Below are 19,932 nucleotides of genomic sequence, written 5' to 3' on the forward strand. Positions count from 1 at the left end.
TAAAATGTATTAAAATTGCATTGCAATTTGTGTCAGGAAGTTAAAGTAGGATCTTAGCGAGTAATGCTTGTTTCAATGGCATATAATGGTCGAAATAAAATAAAGATAAAACCTAAAATATAGACATGAAAAGTTATAAATTTAAAACTTTATAGTACATAGCACCAAAAGTCTGTAATATTATTGTATATCATTCAATATATTTATTTTTATTTTATTTTATAGGTAGTGTCAGTCATAACGACCATCACAATAATATTCATGCTGTGTTGTGAGGCCGCACCCGTAGTTAAGAAGTATACTACGTTTAATCGATCAAACATGAACAAATTTACTTCCAAAACGCTTAAGTATCACAATGAAAGGCTCCTAAAGACTGCAGTAACGAAAGGATTGTGGTTTAAGCATCCAACAACATCCCATATAAGTAAAGAATGTCCTTTCACATGGAAGATTAAAAGATTACCATTTGGATATCTACCAAGAGACTACGTTGAAGCAGATTGTACCAAGTGTAAAAATATATCATGTCGAGCATTAAACTATCGCATTTTTGTGCGAGTTCACGAAACAGGACGTAAATACTGGAAAAAAATCAATGTGAAAGTGGCCTACTTTTACCAAAAAGGTTATATTAATACCGATCTACTGAAAAAATTAGGTTAAATAGGAGCTACATCTTAGAAAGTAAACACGTTCATTTTGAAACAATCAAAATTATAAAGTATTTTCCATGAAAAACTATTTATTTAATAATTAAAATTATTAGACAAATATTACACGGATTACATTAATAGTTGTAATATCATAGAAACATTTATTAATTTTTATTTTAAAAATAAATTATCTTTATCGCACTACAATTTGTGTGGTCAAACTTTGGAGAAAATTTAATGTACTCCAACATAATTTATTACGTCAAATAAACTTAGCTAAAAACGAACTTCGCTGTAGATTTGTTCATACTGCGTTACTACAAAGACGACTTTGTGCAAGTACAAGATATTTTCACCGAAGCTTGACCATCTGTAGTTTAGATTTTAGACAAAGCTACAAAACTTACATTTTAAACAGTTATTTAATAAAATATACAAATTTTAGTATTGTACAATTTAGTTGTGTGATTTAATTGGAGCGTAACCTTGTCCTTTTTATCATGAAAAAAATGCAAGAATTTGTGCATTTCTATTTCAACATGATCAAGCAATTAGTACCTAATCTCCCTCCAGCTTCATTCAGAATCACTCAATCCTTTTAATGAAAACGACAAAAATTTGTCCACATTTTTACGAAGAGCACAAACTGAACACTTCAAAGGGTTCACTAAAATTCATGTCTAACCTTAGAAGAACAACAAAGATAGGGTGTCGTAGCAGTATGACATATTTTCGAAATCATTAGCTAGTTTATAACCTACATTAATTAGAATTATCCATAAAACAATTAGGGCTGTGCAAACTCCGGTTTTTCAGATCCGGCCTCTTGTCAAATCTGAACTCCGGTTTCAAACTCCGGCTCCGGCTATTTCATAACTCGAATCACTGGTTGTGGCTGGTTAATTTTGCAAGTCATTGTTCAACAGTTTAAGGTGTATTATTAGTAAACTTTTTATGTGTAAAGTTAAATTCCGCACTCCGACTTTGAATCATAAAATAGCATGTGTGAACGCTATATAGCGTCATGTTGTGTCATGCACAAAATGTTTTATTTTCATGCAGGTTTTTCAATTTTAGCCGATAGTTATCGTTCCGTTGATACAAAAATGTTTTGGTCAGACACGTTTACCAAAGTTTGACTGTATTTTGCAGAACAAACAACTGCTGCCGGAGTTTTGCCGGAGATAAACAAACTCCGGTTCCGGCAGGCAAAAATAGCCGGTGCTGCGGCCTAACTCCGGTGCACTAAAAATAATATAGTCAGAAATAATTATACAGCTAAATGCCACAACAAACGAGATATCTTTACTAAATGTTATTGACTATTGACTGTTAAATAGGAATGTTTTATATGAGTAATTACTTATTTTACAAATTACACTGCCTTCAAATATTAGAGCTTTTGATGCACAAAAATGGCTATTATATATATATTAAGGCAGATGGCGACAAATATATCATAACAGTGATTCAAATTCCTGGCTAAATATCAAACATAATTTTTGAGCATTGTACTTTTTTATGAATTAATTCAATTGTTCAAATAAAAGTAAATGGTATACATAAACCTGTTTATATTACATCTGAGATCTCTTCAGGTGTTGACAAGGTAAACAAAGATGCATGAATAGCTATGACAAAAAACGATGCACCTAAACAAAGCCAAGAATCAAATTGTTTAAGAAATTAACATTTAAAAATAAATATTCTCGTTTATAAATTCCAAAAACAAATCTTACATTAATTTTAAACATTTTATTTTTGCACACTTTACAAATTTGTTTTATACATAATTTAAGTTTTGAAATGCAACAGCTAAATGTCCCAAAACACAAATTCACAATGAAGTGAGGATTGAACAGTTGAGTTAAAATAAAAATAGTGTAAAACATACATTACATCTATGAATGGCAAAATTTTTAAAGGGAAAATTGAAACAGTTTTATCATGTCATTCTTATAGCACTTTGTTTTCAATTATATATCTAGTCTTATGAAAATACTGAAATAACTTAAACAATTTTATGATTGCAGATACATACAATTTAAAGTAGCAAGCTAAATGTTTAACAAAATGGTTTTAAACATTGAAAATTAGCAGTAGCAGTCAAAATAGAATTGTAATACAAGCATGTAATAGAATGTATTCATGTTTACTGTAAGTTAATAAATGTAGGTATTGAGATAATTAGATGTTTCTTAACATTGACAACTTTTATTTTTTTGTTTTGAAATAGACACTTGCGGAAACATTATTTTATGTAACAATAAGATGGGTTTCAATTATCACCTAGTATCCAAAATACAGTTGAACCAGCAGATGCAAGAAAAAACAATGGTAAACATATTAAAGCAACAAGTCCATACTGCTCAGCCAGGCTAAATTCCCGACCTAAAAACATTCATTTCATTGATTTCAATTCCATTTCATACCTGTGTTTAATTACCTTCAATCAATAGTATTAATATACTCACCAGCAATTGAAAGAGGTTTAGATTTGTTGATATGGTTAATGTACCAACTGGCACCACCAGAAATTGACAAAGCAATCAGCAGAAGTGGTGAAGTCAAACTTTAATAATAAGAAACATCAAGGTATTCAGTTATGAAATGACATATAAAAAATTCTAATAATATATATGTATTTATGTTATTTACTGTGAGGTCCATGTGAAAAAAATATATTCACAAGGTCTTAACAGTGCACCCTTAGCACCAAGGCCAAAGGCCAAGGAATGGGTTATTTAACAAATAGATAACATTTAACTGTTGTCTAAACAGTTATGGATACATGGGTAAGATGTCAATTGTGATAAAAAAATTCCCAAATTAAATGATCAGTTTGTTTTCTTTGTCTCACAACACTTGGAACATTGAAAAGTCTTGATTTTGCAAATGTCACGCTTACATGATCTATGGGATTGAAGAAATCCTATTGGCTAGCATAATCATGTGATAAATTGTGATTGGCTAACAAAATAAACAAGCAATGGCTGATCAATTTTGTTGAAATTTTGTTATCGTAGACAAAGTACAACTTAATGTTTGAAAACTGGGTTTTTTCTTTTCTTTTTGCTCAAATACGTTAACTGCCTCAACTAGGTCTTTGTGAATCTTTATTTTCCCATTCAGGGAGGTATTGCGATAAATTTTCAAATATATCCACCATTTGTTTGTTTTTATAAACAAGAAATTTTCTGTGACGTCAATTCTGTGCATATGTCCTCTTATAGATCATAGCTCTTGACTAATGAAATTGCTCAAATTCTTCTGGTTATTATATAAATTATTATAATGTACAGGGACCAAACAGAAAATGGGAGGGGGGCGTAATTTCTGCAGAAAAATCTTCACCCTCTGTTTGTTGGGGATGAACCCAACCCAACAGTTACATTTGCAAAATGATGCGAAGCATACAGCATAAATCTATTGTGCATAAATACACAAACATCTAAATAATTATTTGACTTGCTATAAGGTTTTTGGTTTTTCACTTACATGCAATATAAAGCCAATCCTACAAAAATAAACACATAATTCGCTTGATACAATTCAACATTCTTGGTAAATCTTGTATAAATTTCAGAGCTTGTTTTTGGTTTAGAGAATCGATTGACGTCAAGAAATTCAGACCATGGACGAATTTTTGAACGCTTTTCGACAAACCAAGATCTTAATCTACTCAAAGATGAGAAAGAAACGACCGATGATTCTAAAGAAGCCATCTCAATTTGCCCAGAAACTTCTTCGTTACCTGCCATTACCGTTGCGGAAAAATTGGTGACGTATGCCCGCTGATCTTTGTTGCTCATCCAGGGTCTGGATGATGAGGTTTGTCTTTAATTAAAGAATTTTACTGTTTTTGGACATTGATGGGGGTAGAGGGAATTTATCCTCTCAGCGCCTCTCTTTTTCTTTCCTCACATTTCTTTTCCTCTCTTCTCGTCTCCTTACCTCTTCTCTAATCTTTTTGCCGGTCCTTTCCTCTTCACTCCTCTTCTTGTCTGTATTTTCTTCTCTTCTTCATCCTATGCTTCCCTTATCTCTTTTCTACTCTTCTGTAGGTAGTGTACACAAGGTGTACAAATCTTTTGATCAAATTTTTCTATGACTTTTTCTATGACTTCTCTTATTGCACTCTAAAAAGCTAAAGAGAACGAAGCGGTCTTGAACCGGAGAAGGAGTGATGAGATGTGATGCCAATGAAAACATATCAAGTGCTTCGACAGAACAGCATTTATTACCTTTCATTACTAAAGGCTTTAGCTTTGTAAAGTGTTTTTGAAAATATACCTTCGACGGCATCATAGCAATAGTAGAACTCTAAAGGCAAGAGCTTGCTCATCGCACTGTAAGCAATAAAGTCTTTATCATGAAGAAACAAGAGGAATAAAGTATGTCCAATGGCACCCATTGAAATGTGGTGAATTTGGGGTCATGACGCGTATGTCCTTTATCAATTTATCCATGAGTATCGTGAAAAGACTATTTTCATAGGTATTTTTTCTTGACGCTCCTGTCGCCAATTTTAATGATCGTCATTTCAAACTTTTCTTTCGGGAAGTCATTGAAAAATTTGATCAAAAGACTTTGGGGCAAACTTTTGAGGCAAAGTTTTTTAGGTCAAAACTTTTGCAACCCACCCCCTTTTCTTTTTTCTCTTTGCATGAATTATAGACTTCATGTGAAAATGTGAAAAAATGTGTAAATTATATTTTTTGCATGAAAATGTGTAAAAATGCATGGATTATACCATTCCATTCTCGAAAAACCAACAATAAAATTGCCATTCGTACACATTGTGTACACTATTATCTACCCTTACCTTGCTCTTGATATTCACGTTACTCGTTCATTGCAAGTCTTATGCTCAACACACCAAGTCCAACAACAACCGTCTGATCCTCGAAGGATTCAAACTCCACATCACACCTGAGAAACCTCACTCTACACACTCGACCAGTGAGTGCGTTGTACACTTATAGAAAATTTAGTCTATTTATGATAATAGATGCTTGAAGTATAATAAAAAAAAATTTGTTAAGTGATAATCAAGAAAACAATTAAACAAACCAGACATTTGTAGCATCAACGTCCAAACCATTGACATTTTCACAACGAAAAGCATTTTGTTGCAGGACATCATTATTTAGTGTCAGTCTGATCATACGACCGCAATACACAAATATAGTTATCATTAATATAGTTAATATATTATCCTTATTTTATAAAAGACGATATGAACGACGATTGAAAATGTTTAAATCGTTTAATGTAATCGTGTAATCGATTACAATGTAATTGATTATTAGGTCGTGTAAGAAATTGATAATATTCAATGACTCTGGAGTGGTCAAGCGCACAGTGTATTAACATTGTGATCATAGGCCGTGAAAGAAAAGGTAGACATAAACGCAGACAAAAATGCAAACAAAGAAGACAAAAAGGTGGACAAAAAAAATAGACTGAGACAAATATAGACACAAAATTAGACACAATGGTTTACAAAATAAGTTGTAGGTGCTTAATTTTAAATTTAAAATATTTTCAAAACAGAATTATTGGTTTTCAATTTCTAATAAAAATTTTTTAGCGATCAACTTGTCTCTAAGTGATATTTGGAAATGTATATACACGAAAAATTCAGCTGCAGTAATTTAGGTTGATATACCCTAGATCTGCTACTGATGCTAACATTTTAACATGTACTATGTTTTCACTAGGGAGAATGGTAAAATAATTTTTTATAACTTTATTCAAATCACTCGCCACAACTTGCAATCTAATCAATCAAGTTTTTCATTACAACATTTAATTAAACCAATATGTACATACATACATACTTTATATTTTAGCTATGTAATACTGAAGGTGGCTGATGAAGCAGACAAACCAGTTCTCCTAAAAATAAGGATAAAAATCATACATGAATGAAGCACATAAGTTTTTTTGGATCAGCCAGCCAAGACAAAGAGCCTAGTATGCTCAACAAAATATTTGAAATAGCTTGGTGAAATTGAAACTTAAAAATTATCAGCTTCTCACGTCTCAATTAAATACAATCTTTTAAATATCGTTGATACAAAGAGAACAACTAATAAAAGACTGTAAAATACTCACGCTTCTTTTATAAACACATCCAACGTTATTTCATCAATGTCTGCTCCAGATGGGCTTTTGTTAAAGTTTTTAATTCCAAGATTTTCAAGAGCTATTGAATATTTATAGAAATATTAACTGTTTGAAGTTTTTCTTGAGACAATTTTTAGGACAATATCTGGTATTTTGAATGTTACATGTACTTTTAATAAACGTGAATAAAACATATTCGATAAATTTATAACTGTCAATAATGCAGAATACCTCGCTTGTATTGTTCATAGTTAATATATCCATTATTTGATACATCTAGCATTCCAAAGAGTGATTTTATGTTAGTGTCATCAAACAAACATGGATAGTTCATTGCAATAGCTCGAGAGTCCATTAACTTTTTAAAATATGAAACCATAAACGCTTTCGGATTTTCTAATAATGAATAAAATGTTCTCGCGTGTATATTCAATAACATAATTGCAATGGTAATGCCATAAAAACACCGACGTGTGCTATTCATAATTTAACAGTAAAATCCCAAATATCAAGTCCCAACTAAGAAAATTATTCATAGAAAAGCGAAATATATCATACAGTTTATATAGTTTCGGCCTTCAAATTATTAAATCGACAAGACATACCTGGTCTTTCAAATACAAGAGCAGCAGTAAGATTTTCAAATAATTCTAAAACTTTATGTTTAGCGAGATACTCCAGCGATGACTTCTCTCCACTGTCCTCCATGTTGTTTCTCTGCGTTGCTTAGCAACTCTTAGGGTTCAAAGTGCACGCTGGTGACGTCATACATAGGATGAAGCTGGTTGATTCAAGACGAGACAGACGATACTACCAGCTAAAAAAATTTCACACAAAACGCCGTTGCCACTGCGGTCTCACACTTATTAAGACGCAGCATCAAAAGACGCGTCTCACGTCGCGTTTCTCGGGCAAGACGCCACACGGATTTTCGATTTCTAGCCACCATGTCTCGGTTTTACTCCTAATTGCTGGAAGACTATTATGAAGCATGAAGTGATATGGCGATAGTTCATAAAAAAGGTAATAATATGAGAGTTGTTTGGTAACTATGATAATGCTATATACTGTTCTGTATTTATGTTTTCATAATTCCTGTAGTATAAGACAACCATTCTCTCCATATGTTGGTCAAGTCCATACATTAATTTAATACGATTTAATTCCAAAAATGAATTGGAGAACCAACTATAAAACTTGCTTAACTATGTTACACAACATACAAAATTAACATTAATGTTCATAAATCTGTTTGCTTTGATCTTACAAACAGATTTTGTTTTATTTCACAAACGGATGACGCTTTGTGAAAAGTTGGGCACAATAATAGAATACCCTGTCACAAAACTGCCAAGTGCCAACAACAATCAGACTAGGTTATGGCTTGAAGGCAATTAAGTATGTGGTAGGATATTCTATAATTACTCTAAAAGTTGGTAAAAATCGTCTTTTGAAATATAATATAAATTTCTCTAAATTATTATTATCATATGCTTACTGGGTTGACGTGTTATTTTAATAAATAGCACAAAATTACTAAGTGTTAATTATAAATATGAACAGAGTAGTTACGATAACTTGATTGATTTACACCTTCATCTTTTCTAAATGACGGACAAAGAGAGGCACGAGTAAGTCCCCAAAACTTGCTCGGAATAAGTTTTTTATTAACAGCAGTAAATTTCCAGCCCATATGACTTCCACATGCCTTGCATTCTGCAATCGTCCAAGCATATCTACAAAACACGAGAAAAAACGAACTTGGTAATTTAGCAACGGGTAGAATAAGTGAGAAGTTCAGAAACTATTCTGCTACGAGAGGACGTGCTTAACAGTAAAACACGCTTAATTTACTTTGTTCAACACACAGAAAATACAAGTTACTATAATACATACCCTGGAAACCAGCTGTGTTCAGTCGATGATGAGCCACGTAGTCGCAGGCATTTAGCTTTATGGAATGTAATCGTTTCATGAACAATTCCTCCAGGATTGACGTAAGACCCCATTAAACCGGTTGATGACATGCTAAAATACGCAAAACATTATTACTTTAAGAGATAAGTAAACGTTACTCTGAATACTTGTGCTACAAAATAATTCAATACAAAAATACCTGAACAAATCCTTTTTGTCAGCTATTATGCTTCTACAGTAATTACAGGTCATGATTCCATACTACATATAAAATAAAAGTATACTTCTAAAAGTCACTACACAAAATGACCAGATCGCATAAATCAAAGACATCACAGAAAAGATTGCTAAGACTGAAATCTCAGCAAGTAAAGAAGACAGTTTTCCACATGTCAGCAAATGTTAAGCCTCCCACATTGCATTCAACCTGGGCACGACACTTAAAATGAAAGTTTGTTACATTTTTCTAATCTTACAATTTTAATGAAAAGGCATTCCTTTACAGAATCCGCCAAGTTTACATTGCAGATGACAACATTCATATAAAAAAAATGCATCAAAAGAAACGCAAAACCTATTTCGAATCATATCAGAATCAACATAATTTAGGTTAACAAAAAGTATATATTTGGTTATGTGTAACAAAATGGAGATATATTGAACCTTTTGGATTAAGTCAAGTTGCTTTCTTAAACGTTCCACAGGCGAGTTCATTTTCAATAAGAGATGACGGTTTCCGTTGTCCAGCGGTAAATTATGGGTTACCCAATAGGAAAATTCTGTCACATCATCAGGCAACTTTTCAGTATTTAAATCCGCTTTCCAACTTGTCAACTCTTGCTTTATTCGAGCCATCAACAAATACTATTTTAAAATAGGAATTTCATCAATGTTTGGTAAAAAAGAGCAGACATTTACTGACATACATACTGGATTATAAAGCTCATAAACCCAAGACGGCCAAGCAGAGGAACTTGGAATGTTCTGAAAGAAGAAATAGAGTTTACAAAATAACAAATTTATAATTGATTTAAAATCAATTGATTGAATTCTACTCATACTTAGTCTCCAATGAACGTGCACAGGTGTATAAATGAACGGTCTTGTTTGGGATATACTACCTTTTGCTAAAGCATTTAAATCGTGTAGTAAAAATTATTCACTTTTCGTTTGTACAGATTTTTCAACAGGGCTGATGGAGAGACAATGATGGAAAACAGCTTTGAGCTCAATCAAAGAAATTTATCATCAGAAATGTAAAAAAATAGACAAAAAGATTCCAAAGAGTTTAGGTTGATCAAATAATCAAAGAGAATAAACCTTTCTATTTAGAATAATCTTGAGGTTGAAGAAAAGGTAAAATTCATACTCCACGAAACTGAAAAATTTTTTACAAACAAATGTAAATTAAAGATAAGTGCTAACCTTTCTGTGTGAAACTCTATTGAGTTTGTTTATCGCTTGATGATGATTTGTAACAGAACGTTTATATCCCACATATTGTGTTAAAGCATTGGGATAAGCTGGTAGAACTATATCTGGTTGTATACGAACAGTTCCAAGACGAACACTGCAAATGTATCAAGACAAATTACGTTAAAAAAATGTAAAAGTAAAGAGATCTTGTAAGTGTAACCTAACCAATCAAAGTGATGTCATTCTGGCAAATTGATAACCTGGTACAATTTTAATGAAAACGGACAACGCGTAGAATTTGGTAAATACATACCCATCTAGCTGGGTTTTTATTGATAAAACTTGAAACCTCTTGCGCACCATAGCCTTAATGAATATCGTTGTAAAACCTCCATTACATTCTTCACGCATTGAATAAACCTCACATGTTGTTCCTGTCATTCGTTTCACATCGTCCTCAGAATATACAGGAAACCTGGATTATGATCAAAATACAGTTTAACTTGAGTTGAAAGATTATTGCATTAAATTAATAAGCAAAGTGAATGAACTAATGCGTGTATTGAATAAAAACGATGTGAATGATATTGAACTATGAACAAACTAATGCATTAAATATTTTATAGTTTATCTAAGGATCTGTTCATATGAACCCGTCTAACTGGGATTCAGTGAGGCGTTAAATGATTTTTAAAAATGGAGACGATTTTATACTTATCATCAGATAAATCTTCTGGGACAATTTCAAAATATTCTGATTCAACAACTACGCAAAACATTGAAAATCGAAACAATCAGTTTGGCCTGATTTGAGAATTTTAACAGGAATGACTCGTGGCGCTTTACAAACAGTTGTAATTTTTAAGCTTCAAGGTTTGCCCACTATCAATGCCTTAAAAATCATTTAGCGCCTCACTGATTCTCGGTTAGCCGGGCTCATATGAACAGCCCTTAAAAATACTATAAGAACATGTATATCAGTTTGCCTCTTTTACAAATGAAGTACATTTAAGTAACATCAAAAAAAAGTCAAAGTTGCTCTACAAAGTTCTCCATGTTTTTGTGAATTAGATAAGATTTGATAACTATAGAAAAAAGCAACACGTAATTCATTTTTAAGCCCTGTGATGTACTTTTTGCTAAGACTTAAGAACACGTGGAGAAGATATCAAAGGACTTCAACATTCAGGATTGCTTGAGGCCATTGTGTAGCTACATGTCTAGAAGAACATTTTCTAAAATTATGTACCAATGTGTAACACTTACCTGTGCTCTTCTGTAACAACGCCAAAAGTATTATTATGGTCGACTATGTTTTTCATCATTAAAACGATCTATAAAGATGAAATAAAACAATGTAAATAGATAACCATGTAAACCTTGGTTATAAAAAGTTTAGGCATAAAAGTGTATACGTAATATCCTCGAGATAACGACACAAGAAACCTGATAATGCATTTTATACCATGAAAGATAATAATGTCATTTTCGCTATGCATTACTACTATATGGAGTCATGTTTGATGTGCATGTCTTGCTTCATGAAGATATTTGACGTTGATAGGAAAAATAATTAAAGTTTTAAAGAGTTGATAACAATGCTGGCAATTAAAAGTTAACCAGTAGCAATTTTGATTAATAACAGTTAAAGCAGCAGTAATTAAATAAAAAAGTTAACCAGTAGCAATTTTGATTAATAACAGTCAAAGCAGCAGTAATTAAATAAAAAAGTTAACCAGTAGCAATGTTGATTAATAACAGTTAAAGCAGCAGTAATTAAATAAAAAAGTTAACCAGCAGCAATGTTGGGTGACTAAATGTATGTTACGTATATGCAAATATTGCAGGCAAAAATTTTCATTTTAGGAAGTCCAACATCATATATTTTTATCGCGAACCGTTCAAAAAGATAAGGTCAATATACGTAAATTAGCTTTACCTGCGGATTAAATGTATGTAAGGGAAGTGTCTCTCCAGGAACAAGAAGATTTGGCAATGATATAAGAGGAATGGACACTACATTATCTTCTTCCATTACAGTTCTTCCCAAAACGTCATTCATCTCCTCTCCTAAATACTGATGATTGTAAAGTAGAAGATTAAGTCTTAATATTAATAAGTCCGTATCCTAAAAACTCACTCATACTCACTCACTGAGTAGGGCTTCAACATCACCACATAAATTACTCGAAGACTACATTTTCACTCCATTGATTGCTTGATTTGGTATATTTTAGCAAAAAATCTTGCTATGCTGGAGAAATGACTTCGCTATTCATTTGAGAGAGCGCAATTTTTGTGTCGCACTCAGTGAGTGTGAGCTTTTAGAAAACGGAAAATAAACTTGTTAACTCAAAGCAACGCCAAAAGGGAGATGTTGAATCACCTTATGATATATCTGTCTCATCGGAATAAATCGTGAAAAACTGTGTAGCAATAACATACATTTTATAATTAAATAAATGTTATTTTTGTCATGTGTAAACAATTTTGATATTCTTAATAGACTAGGAATTTGACCAAATATCTCATCGATTTGTGCTAGTATGTTAGTTTATGAACCTCAGTTCCTAACCCCAAATATAAACAGAAAATTGAACCTCAAAAAGGGAGATCGTTTTGAAGAAACCGCAAATTCAAGGTCTTGTGCAAGCATGAATGTGGAGGTGAAAATCAATGTTGATTTCCTGGGATGAACGTTTGGCTCATGGTTTAAAAACTATGGAAATTTCATTAGGAGTAAGTCGTTGAGTGCGGTTATTTTTCTGTTTCAACTACCAGTTTGCATGATCTTTATCTTTGCACGAATAATTTTACGCATAAATGTCCCCTTGGTAATTAACATATAAGTACGAGGAAAGCACACACTGTTGATATCGGAAATACAATAGGCCTTTTCAAATAAGAGTTGGGGACTAGGGCAAGTTTTAGCCCGCAAGCACGTCTGGGATTGTTAGTGGGGACAGCTTGTTATATTATTATAGTTGGAAAAAAAAAGTGAAGATGGAAAGCGCGTTTGAGTGTAAAGATAAAAGTTTTTCGCTAAATGAAAGTGATATTCCCGGAGCTAAGCTACCTAAGCCGATTGAGGAATGCAATTGTGCAATTTTACGACGATGGCTTCTTTGCAGAGGAGCAAAAACCTCTGGTAAACTCTCTGATTTACGACTGAGGTCAGTAATTTACTTTTAATTTTAAGTTTTTATTTTTATATAATCTAACATTCATTTGATTTATTTCGTCGTTTTTATGAAGGAATTAAAAATCGTTTAAAGAATAACTATATATTTTTTATTGCAGAGTCAAAAATTATATCGAACATAAACTGGCGGAAAAGTATCTACGTGACCCCGATGGAGGCGTTCATGTTTTGAAAAAGAAAGCACAAGCTGGTCTCCTACATCAGACATTGCCATCAGAAGTTAAAAGTTTTCCTACCACAGGATATAGTGCCGACCTATCAAATCTACCAAAAGTTACTTTTGGCACTGTATGGAAGTTTATGATAGACAGCATGGAATTCAAAAGACGACTTTCAACTGCTAAGCCTCTAGTGAAAGGCTATAATTTCTTTAAGTCAAACCATGTGCTGTGTTTGTATTATCTCCACAAGGATTCAAAACATTACATCAAAAGTCAGGTCTTGCCTTCAATGAAGAAAAAGATGGTATATACTTGTTACATTGCTTTCATCATTTGGCTTTGTATTGTCAGCCAAATGTGGGTGCCCAGCAGGTGTGGATGGGAGATGTAATCACGTCTGTGCAACTCTTTTTCCTTGACTCTGTTTGCAAGAAAAATAAGAAGTCATCTTCAGAAATTTCATGCACGTCAAAGCCATGTGAATGGAGTGTACCAAGAAAGAGAAAGAAGAGTGCAGCCAATTTCTGCAATGAAGTTCCAGAAATATGACTACAACAAAGAGAACAAAAAAGCAGAAGATAAATGCAAATACCAGGATGTCAGCTCCATTAACCAGGAAGGTTTAAATAGTAAAAAGTTACAAAGCATTTTTAACAAATTTAAAGAACTAGAAAATGAGGTTGGGAAGTCCATTGGATGGTGTCACATTTTACCCCAGGATATCCCAGTTGAGAAGTATGAGAATGAACTCATATCTCCCATAAAAGTTCAAGACAGCCCTATGGCAATGAGTGCCATTAAAGAAAGGATGGAAAAGATTAAGAAATGCCTTTTCATAGACTACAGAAAGGCCACAGAAATTGAGAAAGAAACTAGAGAGCAATCCTTTAATAAGAAATGGCACCTACATCGACAATACCGCATTACAGCATCTAAATGCTATAGAGCTGCTGTACTTAAACAAACAACCTCACCAACAAAGGCCATTAATGAAATTTTGTATGCCAAATTTTCAGCAACGAAGCAAATGATAAAAGGACTAGAAATGGAACCAGAAATAATGAAGCAATACATAAAGGAGCAACACAAACGTGGACATGACAATTTGTCTGTGTCACAGTCAGGTCTGATTGTTGGCAAGCATGATGATGGTTTCTTAGGGCTAGTCCTGATGGCTTGGTTTGTGATCCCTCGAACAATAATGAACCTTTAGGTATCCTAGAAATGAAGTTCATAGAAACATCTGAAAAGGAAAGTTTAACAGAAGCTGTCTTACGTAAGCACATGTGTGTCAAGCACAAACTTGACAACAGTGGTATTACAATTAACAGAAACCACAAATATTTTACCAAATACAGCAGGGAATGTATTTATCAGGGAGGAAGTGGGCAGACTTTGTGATTGCTGGATCTTGTTCACCTGGTATATATATTGAAAGAGTACCTTTGACTCTAATTTCTGGTGCAATACTAAGGCAAAACTTAAGATTTTCTATGAAGAATTTATTATTCCTGAACTAGCATATCCAAAGATCAAGTATGGGCTGCCAAGAAACAATTTCACAGGAGATAATTAAATGGTGTAACTTGTAAAGATTTTTAAAACATAAATTACTAAGGATAAATAACAGTTGAAAATTTAATCTCTGTCAAAATATAATTAAAAAAAGGGCTTTTTTGCTGTAAATCTGTTTTTAATCATGATACTGAATTTCTAAATTATCATTATTGAAATGGCTTGTTTTATTTATTTATCAATTTTAAACATGAGAATGAAGGCAAAATCTAACAAACAAGTGGTGGCAAAAAATTAGCCAATGCTGCTATGACCACAAGTGCATCTGATGCTAATGGGGCCATAGTGATAGGGATCTTTCTATCTAATATGTGCCAGTTTTTTAGTCTTTCCATTTGTCGTTCAACATGTATGCACAGGCTAGCTATAGCTTTGTTCTTGTTAATTTCTTCTTGCGTAAATTGGGTTTTCTTTTGGAGAAAAGAAGGAGCTTCAAGAAATGCTCCAACTGATGCAAGTTCATCTTTTATGTTAAAGCCTCTGTCTGCCATGACACTATCTCCAGGGGAGAGAATGTCCAAGAAATTGCTTTTTTTAACTATTTCCAAATCAGAAGTGCTTCCAGGGAATAACTCACTGATGTACGACAACACACCACTAGGTGTGATTCCAATTAAAACCTTCATTGTTGGTCTGCTTTTGTAAGAAGAATAACAGGCAGACTGATTGTTCAAAGCTGATGGCCTTTCCATCTCAATCTCTGTGCAATCAATTACAATAACTACCTGGGGGAAGAGCTGTTTGAATGCAGGGGCTGTAATATTTGATTGTATCTCTTTCTGGCATTCTGATTAATGACCCAAGTTTTGCACGGAGCAGTTTTATCCACTTGTGATGTTCGAGACTGTACCAACTGCCACGCCAAATCGGTGAGCCAAGTCCTTTTCAAAAAGGCCCAATCTTAATCTCATTAAAACCAAAATATATTCTTCATAACAACTTAGTGCTCTTGGCCTACCAAGCTTTGGTCTTCTAATCTGTGTGTCATCTGTATTATCACCATTAATATCAATTCTTGACTCCTCAACTAAATTGAAACAAAATGTCAGCATTTTGTAGTTAGATAAACCAGTATAGAACTCTATATCAGAATCACTTGATTTGTATTTGTCAATATCAAATCTACTTTGTCGTTGTTGTTCTCTTGCCAGGTTGTTTTTGGTGATTTCAAGTAATTTTGTTAAACGCAGCAGTTCACTTTCGAGAAATATTTTTCTTCTATAATTTGCTTTTAACGTCTTGAAGTAGCAGGACATCGTCCTTAGCTTTGCAGAAACATGCCAAGTCTGTCTGAGTAGCAGAAGATTGAAGATGAGATGCTTGGTCGTTTTGTAGTTGTTCGCTTTCAATATCAACTTCATAATTTTGCATAAAGTTCTTTCTCTTGCGTTTGTGTTTACTAATTTTTCCTGACTGGCTCTGGTTATCTCTCTGCGTTGTTCTTTACGTACAGTCCACGGAAAAACAGACGGAAGATGAGTTCTGCTCAATTTTTTCCCGCCTTCCCAGTGATCACAACAAATCCTTGTGTTCGGAGACGCCACTTTGAGGTTGTCGTTTCTTATAAGAACATCGTATTTTTTACGTAGTTCTAAATCCTTTGGCAAGCAATAAAATTTGAAATCGCGAGGCTTATTTCTGTGGCTGTTGCTACAACCTGGCACACAGCAGTTATACTTTGGCATTCTTGCTAAATCACATAAACACTTTCATCAACACATCAACATATGTGTAAACACTGCACTTCTATTCGCGAGGTAATTTTGTGTCCCCGGTAACGATCCCAGAAACGCTTGCAGGCAAAAATCGCCTTAGTCCCCTTATTATTATTGAACTTATTATTATTATTACCCTTAGTTATTATTGAACTCAATGGTCCCCGCCTCATTTTTGAAAAGGCTTATTACTGCTTGGTTTCCGGTTAAACCATGAGGTATTGCATAAACCAGTAAGACACATTCTCAATTTTCATATGAATCATTTGCAAAGTATTGAAGAGATTGTGGTTTGTTATGAAACCAATTGATATTTTTCAAAAAATTGGCAAAGCAATATGTCTGACACTGATCTTAAAATAAGCGATCTTCTTCAGTTTACAAAGATCTGCGCTTCTGAATACAATAACCCCGAACTAAGTGATCGTGTCTTAGTGTTGGATGTGATGCAAGATGGTTGGGATATTGACGCAATACTCAACAGTAAAAGCAAGAAAACTGCGGAAAACGTAGTAAAAGGGAACGTAGGAGTTGAACTATCAATTGAAAGCGACGATGATAGTAAAAGCACTGATAGTAACAGTAGTAGTGACGATGAAAGTATAAATAGTGAAGACAGTGAGAGAATGGATTTCACGCCAGAGTCAACAGACACTATCCTAACAGGAGCAACGCAATCAAAACTTCTTCACTATCAAGAAGTAAACACTCCAATACGTCAGCACAAACTTTATGTTCACACTTTTTGGCTTTCCGTCCGAAGCCCTTACTTTCGATCGCTCTTTCATTCAAGTGGTATGAAAGAGAACAAGGATTCTGATGTCCATATTAAAATTAATGAATCAGAAGAAAATTCATATCTTAATCTCATAAAAGCCATCTATCAACCTGACACAATTAACGATAAAACAGTTGACGAAGTGCTGGCTGTTTTGGAGTTATCGCATAAGCATGACTTGAAATACATCTTCAAAAAGTGCAAGTACGTACTACAAAGTAAAGTAACGAAATTTGACATTGCAATAAAAGTCATGAATGTCGTTAAGGTAAAACATGATATGGCTGATGTTGAGGATTTGGCCATTACTTTACAACTAGTTCTTGCAGAAGAATTTAGTCCACTGGACCTAAACTGGCAAAATGAAAAATTTGTGACTTTGGCTAAACCATGCATTAAATACTTACTAAGCAGTGATGATCTGATTGTTCAATCAGAGAATACGGTATTTCATGCTCTAATGTACTGGATGGAGACAAATGTTGTTGACTCAGAAAGTTTAAGTCAACATGATGATTTGTTATCAACTATAAGATTTGAGTTGGTCACTGTTGACTATCTTTACAATGTCATTAGAGATAATGCAATTGCATCAAAGATGGTCAACTTTCATGAGCAGTATTCTGCTGGAATGACATACCATGCAATTCCAGAAGAACAGAGAAAGCTGTTGATAAAACAGCCCACTATCAGAAAGAAATCTGAGAAATTTATTTTTCAGCATGAATACAATCTGATGCCCAACAATTTTGACATTGCACAAGAAACTGAATTAAACAAATTAAGTGAATTTTGGGCATGTGGATATAAAATGTGTGTTGGTCTTTGCCATAACAAAAACTCTCTTTTTAATAGGTACCAACTAAGATTGTACATAAATAACTTAAAGAAAGAAAGTTTAGTATCCCTAAGATTTGCTATACAGAAAACCAAGCTCAACGTGAGATTGAATGACAGCACCTTTTCATTAGAATCAAACAGTGCTTTATATTCATGTAGTGGTCAACCCTATATTGATAGGACAATATCCACATTGTATGTAGCTATTTTACCACAATGAATTAGTTTGTGGCTTCCTTAGTTCCATTGTTTTTGTAGATGTTCAATTATAGTAAATTTGATGATATAATTTTGATCAACTATTCTTATTCAGTTATTGAGATGACTATACGTAAATATAACATGTTTGAACATTACAAATGACTTACAGTATGTGATGAAGGAAGTGATTGATCAAATTTTATTTTTGTTTCTTCGTCTACCACATTGTTTTCTTCTTCAACATCAGATTCTGCATTTTCATCAGACATGGATTCACTATCTAAAGTAAACAAATAACTTCTTTAATCCTAATCAAACTCCATTTGATAAAATATTGTGATAAAGAATATAAAAACCCTGCATAGTGCTTCTAAAAGAAGCATAAAATAATAAAAGGTTATTTGTTAAAAAGAATAACATTTCATCTTAATTAACAAACTCAACATACTTTAAAAGCAAATCTGACTGGCTTTAATCTCAATTGTCAGAATTTGCATGATATTTCTTTCATCACAATAATATTGTCTCAAAAATTGGTAAGAAAAACTGAAGTGACTTATAAATTTGTCTTGGTGACCTGACAAGGTTTGCATATGACTACATAGGTTGCAGAGACTTGAAACAAATAAAAGATAAATCTTTCAAAAAAATGATGCTTTAAGATTTCAAACAGTCACCAATATTAAGAGATCACTTTTCAAAATCCCAATGGTGAATCTTGTCTGATTTAGATTAATGCTGCTATTACTGGCAGGTGAAAGTAATTCAAGCCAAAAATCAAGAACCCATGTTGTAAGTCATGATGCAAATAATTTGCGCAGCTACGTACCATAACTTTCTACCATCACATTTTGTGGGGTTGGCCTTCAAAATTTAGAGTTGTGTTTGCAACACTTTCGACATAATGCTGAATGATAATAGCCTGTCATTTTCATAAACACGATTGTAAACGTTGAAAACGCAGAAAAATCTTTTGAACTTGTATAAATACTAAAATTAATATTTGAAAGCGAAAAATTCTTAAACCTTGCAAGTTGACGAGCATTTCAATATCCTCTTCCGCAGAACTCTCGCTGTTTGATTCCAAATTATCATCAGCGTCACCATCAGCCATTTTTGATACCCATATTTCACTATCAAAAACACATCTTTCATAAGTAGACTATTTAAATCGTCACATGAAATTATAGGGAAATAAAATGTCCCACTCAACTTGCTATTCGACTACAGCTATAAATTATCGCACCAAATTTTTATGGTAAGACGATTTTATATGACGTATTTTATGGTATTTAAAACATTTACTTTGCCCGCTTCAAACATAAACACGTAGCTGTCA

The 19,932-nt window shown here is 33.2% G+C and overlaps 4 protein-coding genes across 5 annotated transcripts; 1 reads left to right on the forward strand and 3 right to left on the reverse strand.

Moving 5' to 3' along the window:
• Positions 1-1,956: 1,956 nt before the first annotated feature.
• LOC124446637 (prenylated Rab acceptor protein 1-like) lies at positions 1,957-4,436 on the reverse strand. The gene is made up of 4 exons (XM_046997483.1): positions 4,155-4,436; positions 3,131-3,228; positions 2,946-3,047; positions 1,957-2,308 (listed from the first exon to the last, which is right to left on the reverse strand). Exons 1-4 carry the CDS (start codon positions 4,415-4,417, stop codon positions 2,229-2,231), a joined length of 543 nt encoding a protein of 180 aa, XP_046853439.1. The 5' UTR covers positions 4,418-4,436; the 3' UTR covers positions 1,957-2,228.
• Positions 4,437-6,451: 2,015 nt separating this feature from the next.
• LOC124446252 (EF-hand calcium-binding domain-containing protein 10-like) lies at positions 6,452-7,512 on the reverse strand. The gene is made up of 4 exons (XM_046997087.1): positions 7,394-7,512; positions 7,020-7,184; positions 6,777-6,867; positions 6,452-6,557 (listed from the first exon to the last, which is right to left on the reverse strand). The coding sequence occupies exons 1-4, from the start codon at positions 7,494-7,496 to the stop codon at positions 6,512-6,514; spliced, it is 405 nt and encodes a 134-aa protein (XP_046853043.1). The 5' UTR covers positions 7,497-7,512; the 3' UTR covers positions 6,452-6,511.
• A 401-nt stretch (positions 7,513-7,913) lies between these two features.
• On the reverse strand, positions 7,914-19,918 carry LOC124445893 (protein cereblon-like). 2 transcript variants are annotated; one of them, XM_046996678.1, is made up of 12 exons: positions 19,620-19,686; positions 19,423-19,515; positions 18,761-18,873; positions 12,061-12,198; positions 11,388-11,455; positions 10,435-10,596; positions 10,131-10,275; positions 9,636-9,689; positions 9,369-9,569; positions 8,905-8,966; positions 8,685-8,816; positions 7,914-8,524 (listed from the first exon to the last, which is right to left on the reverse strand). In XM_046996678.1, exons 2-12 carry the CDS (start codon positions 19,436-19,438, stop codon positions 8,332-8,334), a joined length of 1,284 nt encoding a protein of 427 aa, XP_046852634.1. In that variant the 5' UTR covers positions 19,439-19,515; positions 19,620-19,686; the 3' UTR covers positions 7,914-8,331. The 2 variants fall into 2 exon arrangements, with proteins under 2 accessions (XP_046852634.1, XP_046852633.1); XM_046996677.1 differs by lacking the exon at positions 19,423-19,515 and having other exon boundaries at positions 19,620-19,918.
• On the forward strand, positions 16,985-18,748 carry LOC124445892 (kelch-like protein 1). Its single transcript, XM_046996676.1, has one exon. It carries the CDS (start codon positions 17,113-17,115, stop codon positions 18,610-18,612), a length of 1,500 nt encoding a protein of 499 aa, XP_046852632.1. The 5' UTR covers positions 16,985-17,112; the 3' UTR covers positions 18,613-18,748.
• Positions 19,919-19,932: the final 14 nt, after the last annotated feature.

This window comes from Xenia sp. Carnegie-2017, unplaced genomic scaffold (genome assembly GCF_021976095.1).
Source record: "Xenia sp. Carnegie-2017 unplaced genomic scaffold, XeniaSp_v1 HiC_scaffold_22, whole genome shotgun sequence".
In the NCBI taxonomy this organism is placed as follows: domain Eukaryota; kingdom Metazoa; phylum Cnidaria; class Anthozoa; order Malacalcyonacea; family Xeniidae; genus Xenia; species Xenia sp. Carnegie-2017.